This window comes from Petromyzon marinus, unplaced genomic scaffold (assembly GCF_048934315.1).
Source record: "Petromyzon marinus isolate PM22_M1 ecotype Great Lakes invasive population unplaced genomic scaffold, UKy_Petmar_22M1.pri1.0 PM_Scaffold_341, whole genome shotgun sequence".
NCBI classification, from domain to species: domain Eukaryota; kingdom Metazoa; phylum Chordata; class Hyperoartia; order Petromyzontiformes; family Petromyzontidae; genus Petromyzon; species Petromyzon marinus.
The window spans coordinates 54436-62500 of NW_027423326.1; the positions used below are offsets into that span (position 1 = coordinate 54436).

General features: G+C 50.8%; 1 protein-coding gene across 2 annotated transcripts in view; it reads right to left on the minus strand.

Moving 5' to 3' along the window:
• Positions 1–8065, minus strand: part of LOC116936961 (uncharacterized) — a 44736-nt gene that overhangs the window by 27922 nt on the left and 8749 nt on the right. For both annotated transcript variants that reach the window (XM_076064166.1, XM_076064164.1), the window contains exons 2-4: positions 6085–6286; positions 5270–5361; positions 3213–3421 (exon numbers count right to left, since the gene is read on the minus strand). In XM_076064166.1, the coding sequence (XP_075920281.1) occupies positions 3213–3421; positions 5270–5361; positions 6085–6286 (503 nt within the window). The remainder of the gene's footprint in view (positions 1–3212; positions 3422–5269; positions 5362–6084; positions 6287–8065) is intronic.

Here is an 8065-nt window from a genome sequence, read left to right on the forward strand (position 1 = left end):
TTAAATAAAGAAATACAAATGACGAATACCTTTAAGAAAAAAAACTAATTCATTAAAACATTTTTTTTAATTGTATCAAGGCTGAGTCGACCTAGGGGTTGTTGGCCTAGAAGCGGGAATGGAACTGGGGTCAGGGGGGGTCTACGTCTGACCCCGTGGGTCTCCCTCGCCTGGCTCTGGCTGGCCACGTGCCGAGCAAATAAAACCTTTTAAAAAGACGTATTTAAAAAAAAAAGCATCAAAACGTTTTTGAATAACTAAAAGTAAAAACAAAATATAAAACAATTAACAAATTTAAAAACGCGTATTTTTAAAAAAAATACAAATGACGAATACCTATAAGAAAAAAATCTAATTCATTTTTGATTTTTTTTTAAAAATTGTATCAAGGCTGAGTCGACCTAGCGGTTGTTGGCCTAGAAGCGTGAATGGAACTGGGCTCAGGGGGGGTCTGCGGCTGACCCCGTGGGTCTCCCTCGCCTGGCTCTGGCTGGCCACGTGCCGAGCAAATAAAACCTTTTAAAAATACGTATTTAAAAAAAAAGCATCAAAACGTTTATGAAAAACTAAAAGTAAAAACAAAATATAAAACAATTAACAAATTTAAAAACGCGTATTTTTTCAAAAAAATACAAATGACGAATACCTTTAAGAAAAAAATCTAATTCATTTTTGAATTTTTTTTTTAAAATGTATCAAGGCTGAGTCGACCTAGCGGTTGTTGGCCTAGAAGCGGGAATGGAACTGGGGTCAGGGGGGGTCTGCGGCTGACCCCGTGGGTCTCCCTCGCCTGGCTCTGGCTGGCCACGTGCCGAGCAAATAAAACCTTTTAAAAAGACGTATTTAAAAAAAAAAGCATCACAACGTTTTTGAATAACTAAAAGTAAAAACAAAATATAAAACAATTAACAAATTTAAAAACACGTATTTTTTTAAAAAAATACAAATGACGAATACCTTTAAGAAAAAAATCTAATTCATAATTTTTTTTAAAAATTGTATCAAGGCTGAGTCGACCCTTAGCGGTTGTTGGCCTAGAAGCGGGAATGGAACTGGGGTCAGGGGGGTCTACGGCTGCAGCGACGAGCGTCGCATTATAAATAAAATAAAAAATAAAAAAACATTAAAATCCACGTATAATTTTTTCTGTTTAAAACAACCCCAAAAAATATTTTGAACGACAGGAAAACCAAAAAGAATACAAATGAATGCCATTGGTTTTTGTTTGTTACAATTTTTTTTTTTTATATAAATATATATATAAAACATGCTCTCGGTTCTTGACTTGAAGCTTTCGTCACTGCAGGAATTCAAATTGTTTGGGTCTTTCGGTGAAGTCGGGTAGATCGGTTCAAAGGGAGTAACCAAAAAAAACGCGCGGAGTTTCGATCGCAACGCGCAAGCGGTCGGTCAGCGGGAAAAGGGGGCTCCCGTCTAAAGGCAAACTGTTTATAAAGGTTTAAAAAGGCGTGTAGCCTCAGTGTCAGCACGAAAAGGGGGTTTGCCTCTAAAGGTTTAAAAAGGCGTGTAGCCTCAGTGTCAGCAGGAAAAGGGGGTTAGCCTCTAAAGGTTTAAAAAGGCGTGTAGCCTCAGTGTCAGCAGGAAAAGGGGGTTAGCCTCTAAAGGTTTAAAAAGGCGTGTAGCCTCAGTGTCAGCAGGAAAAGGGGGTTAGCCTCTAAAGGTTTAAAAAGGCGTGTAGCCTCAGTGTCAGCAGGAAAAGGGGGTTAGCCTCTAAAGGTTTAAAAAGGCGTGTAGCCTCAGTGTCAGCAGGAAAAGGGGGTTAGCCTCTAAAGGTTTAAAAAGGTGTGTAGCCTCAGTGTCAGCAGGAAAAGGGGGTTAGCCTCTAAAGGTTTAAAAAGGCGTGTAGCCTCAGTGTCAGCAGGAAAAGGGGGTGCCTCTAAAGGTTTAAAAAGGCGTGTAGCCTCAGTGTCAGCAGGAAAAGGGGGTTAGCCTCTAAAGGTTTAAAAAGGCGTGTAGCCTCAGTGTCAGCAGGAAAAGGGGGTTAGCCTCTAAAGGTTTAAAAAGGCGTGTAGCCTCAGTGTCAGCAGGAAAAGGGGGTTAGCCTCTAAAGGTTTAAAAAGGTGTGTAGCCTCAGTGTCAGCAGGAAAAGGGGGTTTGCCTCTAAAGGGCAAACTGTTTATAAAGGTTTAAAAAGGCGTGTAGCCTCAGTGTCAGCGTGAAAAGGGGGTGAACCTCTAAAGGCAAACTGTTTATAAAGGTTTAAAAAGGCGTGTAGCCTCAGTGTCAGCGTGAAAAGGGGGTGAACCTCTAAAGGCAAACTGTTTGTAAAGGTTTAAAAAGGCGTGTAGCCTCAGTGTCAGCAGGAAAAGGGGGTTTGCCTCTAAAGGTTTAAAAAGGCGTGTAGCCTCAGTGTCAGCAGGAAAAGGGGGTTTGCCTATAAAGGCAAACTGCTTGTAAAGGTTTAAAAAGGCGTGTAGCTTCAGTGTCCGCAGGAAAAGGGGGCTCCCGTCTAAAGGCAAACTGTTTATAAAGGTTTAAAAAGGCGTGTAGCCTCAGTGTCAGCTTGAAAAGGGGGTGAACCTCTAAAGGCAAACTGTTTATAAAGGTTTAAAAAGGCGTGTAGCCTCAGTGTCAGCGTGAAAAGGGGGTGAACCTCTAAAGGCAAACTGTTTGTAAAGGTTTAAAAAGGCGTGTAGCCTCAGTGTCAGCAGGAAAAGGGGGTTTGCCTCTAAAGGTTTAAAAAGGCGTGTAGCCTCAGTGTCAGCAGGAAAAGGGGGTTTGCCTCTAAAGGCAAACTGCTTGTAAAGGTTTAAAAAGGCGTGTAGCCTCAGTGTCAGCAGGAAAAGGGGGCTCCCGTCTAAAGGCAAACTGTTTATAAAGGTTTAAAAAGGCGTGTAGCCTCAGTGTCAGCGGGAAAAGGGGGTTAGCCTCTAAAGGCAAACTGCTTGTAAAGGTTTAAAAAGGCGTGTAGCCTCAGTGTCAGCAGGAAAAGCCATCGCGGTCTGAGCGTGGCTGTGTTTCACTCCAGCGCTGTCCTCGAGGACAGCGCTGGTCCCTTCACCTGATGAGGGCCGCTTGTGTTGTGGCCGAAACGTCGCGATAATTTTTGTTGTTTTGTTTTAATTACCCACGTGGTGACTTTACCGAATAGAACCAAAGAGTGTGTGGATCCTTGCAGTCACGAAAGCTTTAAATCTAGAACTAACTCTTTGTCAATTAAAGCCGAGTCGACCTAGGGGAGGCCCACGCACCTTCGCCGTGCCACGGCCTCCCTGCGCGCTCCCCCGTCGGCCGCTCCACCGGAGGAGGAGGAGGAGGAGGCCGTTGCTTCCTTCCCTCTGCCGGGAGCGGCGGTGGCGGCGGCGGCGGCGGCGGTGGTGGCGGTGGAGGCGGTGGAGGCGGTGGAGGCGGTGGTGGTGAGGGCCATGTGGGCACGCTTATCAGCCAGACGGCCTCGATTCTAGACGGGGGGGGAGAGAGGGAAGTGGGGGTGAGACGGGGGAGAGATGCGGTGTGTGTGGTGCGGTGTGTATGGTGCGGTGTGTGTGGTGCTGTGTGTGTGATGCGGTGTGTGTGGTGCGGTGTATGTATGGTGCGGTGTGTGTGGTGCGGTGTGTATGGTGCGGTGTATGTATGGTGCGGTGTGTGTGGTGCGGTGTGTATGGTGCGGTGTGTGTGATGCGGTGTGTGTGGTGCGGTGTGTGTGATGCGGTGTGTGTGGTGCGGTGTGTGTGATGCGGTGTGTGTGATGCGGTGTGTATGGTGCGGTGTGTGTGGTGCTGTGTGTGTGATGCTGTGTGTGTGATGCGGTGTGTGTGGTGCGGTGTGTATGGTGCGGTGTGTGTGGTGCTGTGTGTGTGATGCGGTGTGTATGGTGCGGTGTGTGTATGGTGCGGTGTGTGTGGTGCGGTGTGTATGGTGCGGTGTGTGTGATGCGGTGTGTGTGATGCGGTGTGTGTGGTGCGGTGTGTGTGATGCGGTGTGTGTGGTGCGGTGTGTGTGATGCGGTGTGTGTGATGCGGTGTGTATGGTGCGGTGTGTGTGGTGCTGTGTGTGTGATGCTGTGTGTGTGATGCGGTGTGTGTGGTGCGGTGTGTATGGTGCGGTGTGTGTGGTGCTGTGTGTGTGATGCGGTGTGTATGGTGCGGTGTGTGTATGGTGCGGTGTGTGTGGTGCGGTGTGTATGGTGCGGTGTGTGTGGTGCGGTGTGTGTGGTGCGGTGTGTGTGGTGCGGTGTGTGTGATGCGGTGTGTGTGGTGCGGTGTGTGTGATGCGGTGTGTGTGATGCTGTGTGTGTGATGCGGTGTGTGTGATGCGGTGTGTGTGATGCGGTGTGTATGATGCTGTGTGTGTGATGCGGTGTGTATGGGGCGGTGTGTGTGATGCGGTGTGTGTGATGCGGTGTGTGTGATGCGGTGTGTGGTGTGTGTGTGTGTGGTGCGGTGTGTGTGATGCGGTGTGTGTGGTGCGGTGTGTGTGATGCGGTGTGTGTGATGCGGTGTGTGTGATGCGGTGTGTGTGATGCGGTGTGTGTGGTGCGGTGTGTGTGATGCGGTGTGTATGGTGCGGTGTGTGTGATGCGGTGTGTGTGATGCGGTGTGTGTGTGATGTGGTGTGTATGATGCTGTGTGTGTGATGCGGTGTGTATGGTGCGGTGTGTGTGATGCTGTGTGTGTGATGCGGTGTGTGTGATGCGGTGTGTGTGATGCGGTGTGTGTGATGCGGTGTGTGTGATGCGGTGTGTGTGATGCGTGTGTGTGATGCGGTGTGTGTGATGCGTGTGTGTGATGCGGTGTGTGTGATGCGTGTGTGTGATGCGGTGTGTGTGATGCGTGTGTGTGTGGTGCGGTGTGTGTGATGCGGTGTGTATGGTGCGGTGTGTGTGATGCGGTGTGTGTGATGCGTGTGTGTGATGCGGTGTGTGGTGTGTGTGTGTGGTGCGGTGTGTGTGATGCTGTGTGTGTGGTGCGGTGTGTGTGGTGCGGTGTGTGTGATGCGGTGTGTGTGATGCGGTGTGTATGATGCGGTGTGTATGGTGCGGTGTGTGTGCACGGTGAGTGTCCACGGTGAGTGACACGGTGAGTGTCCGTGGTGAGTGACACGGTGAGTGGGGCACTGTGAGTGTCCGTGGTGAGTGACACGGTGAGTGTCCACGGTGAGTGTGCACGGTGAGTGACACGGTGAGTGTCCACGGTGAGTGTCCACGGTGAGTGTCCGTGGTGAGTGACACGGTGAGTGTGACACTGTGAGTGTGCACGGTGAGTGTCCGTGGTGAGTGTGCACGGTGAGTGGGGCACTGTGAGCTCACCACGGGCGAGGAGATGCGGCAGCCAGGACAGTCGCAGATGGGAGGGTGGACCTGCAAGACGCCCTTGGACATCAGCGTCTTGAGACTCTTGCCTGGAGATGCGTGGACAGAGGCAACAGCCCAGGTAGCGTCAACGCTCACGCTGGACTCAAACTTCGGGGCCATGCGAAGGTCCGGATCAAGGACACGGTGGCGATAGGGGCAGTAGAAGTAGTGGTGAGCGGTAGTAGTCAGTCACTCACTTGACCCACTCGCTCACACACCCGCGCACTCACGCACTCACTCACTCACCCACCCACTCACCCACTCACTCACTCAACCACTCACTCACACACTCATTCACCCACCCACTCACCCACTCACTCACTCAACCACTCACTCACACACTCATTCACCCACCCACTCACCCACCCACTCACTCAACCACTCACGCACACACTCACCCACTCACTCACACACTCACCCACACACTCACTCACCCACCCACTCACTCAACCGCTCACTCAACCACTCACCCACTCACTCACTCACCCACTCACCCACCCACTCACCCACCCACTCACTCAACCACTCACTCACACACTCACCCACTCACTCACTCAACCACTCATTCAACCACTCACTCACCCACTCACTCACACTCTCATTCCTTCACCCACTCACCCACCCACTCACCCACTCACCCACCCACTCACCCACTCACCCACTCACCCACCCACCCACCCACTCACCGACCCACCCACTCATTCACCCACTCACCCACCCACCCACCTACTCACCCACACACTCACCCACCCACTCACCCACCCACTCACCACGATGCCTGATGCTTCTCTTCCAATCTTTGGCAGTCTCCCGCCCGGACACGAACTGGAACTCGTTCGGGGTGAGCCAGTCTCCCCGGTAGCGGATGGACGGCCCTTTGCTGCCCTGGCAAAGTCGCCGGACATAGAGTAGGGCCCTCTCGTCCCCACACTCAACCTCCAGGCAAGGCTCTCCACCCACGTCCACCAGAACCTGGTGGTGGTGGTGGGTGGGGAGAGAGTGGAGGAGTTAGCAGATGAAGGTGATGGTGGTGGTGGTTAGCGCTACGCTGCGCTACGAACACGGTACGGCAAAGGGCCCTCTCGTCCAAACACTCCACCTCAAGGCAAGGATCTCCACCCACGTCCACCAGAACCTGGTGTGGTGGTGGTGGTGGGTGGGGAGGGAGTGGAGGAGTTAGCAGATGAAGGTGATGGTGGTGATGGTGGTGGTGGTTAGCGCTACAATCCCGGTACGGCAAAGGGCCCTCTCGTCCACACACTCCACCTCAAGGTAAGGATCTCCACCCCACGTCCACCAGAACCTGGTGTGGTGGGAGGTGGTGGTGGTGGGTGGGGGGGGTGGTGAGTTTGAAGATCATGGTGATGCAGTGGTCAGCAGATCAAACGAGTGGCTGATGTCATCGTCATCACGTTCCAGAGAGACGCAGAGACCCATACTCATAGAGACTCACACTCATAGAGACCCACACTCATAGAGACCCATACGCATAGAGACTCACACTCATAGAGACCCATACGCATAGAGACTCACACTCATAGCGCCTCACACTCATAGAGACCCATACTCATAGAGACCCACAGAGACCCATACTCATAGAGACCCACAGAGACCCATACTCATAGAGACCCATACTCATAGAGACCCATACTCATAGAGACCCACAGAGACCCATACGCATAGAGACCCATACTCATAGAGACCCACAAGATACCCATACTCATAGAGACTCACAGAGACCCATACTCATAGAGACCCACACTCATAAAGACCCATACTCATAGAGACCCATACTCATAGAGACTCACAGAGACCCATACTCATAGAGACCCATACTCATAGAGACACATACTCATAGAGACCCATACTCATAGAGACTCATACTCATAGAGACCCACACTCATAGAGACCCACAGAGACCCATACTCATAGAGACCCATACTCATAGAGACCCACAGAGACCCACACTCATAGACCCACAGAGACTCATACTCATAGAGACCCATACTCATAGAGACCCACAGAGACCCATACTCATAGAGACCCATACTCATAGAGACCCACAGAGACCCACACTCATAGACCCACAGAGACTCATACTCATAGAGACCCACAGAGACCCACTCATAGAGACCCACAGAGACCCACTCATAGAGACCCATACTCATAGAGACCCATACTCGTAGAGACCCACAGAGACCCATACTCATAAAGACCCACAGAGACCCACTCATAGAGACCCACAGAGACCCATACTCATAAAGACCCACAGAGACCCACTCATAGAGACCCACAGAGACCCATACTCATAGAGACCCACAGAGACCTATAATCATAGAGACTCATACTCATAGAGACCCACAGAGACCTATAATCATAGAGACCCATACTCATAGAGACCAATACTCATAGAGACCCACAGAGACCCATACTCATAGAGACCCACCGAGACCCATACTCATAGAGACCCATACTCATAAAGACCCATAGAGACCCATACTCACAGAGACTCATAGAGACTCACAGAGACCCATACTCATTGAGACCAATACTCATAGAGACCCATACTCATAGAGACCCAGAGAGACCCATACTCAATGACCCACAGAGATGTATTTAGTGTCACCAGGTGTAAGGTCACCACAATGTGCCTCTTAGTTCAGAAGCTCGCTGGCCATCACCACAAGTTGACAGCCGCTCAACCACGTGGTTGATGTCTTCATCGTCGCCGTCATCGTCACGTGAAAGGTC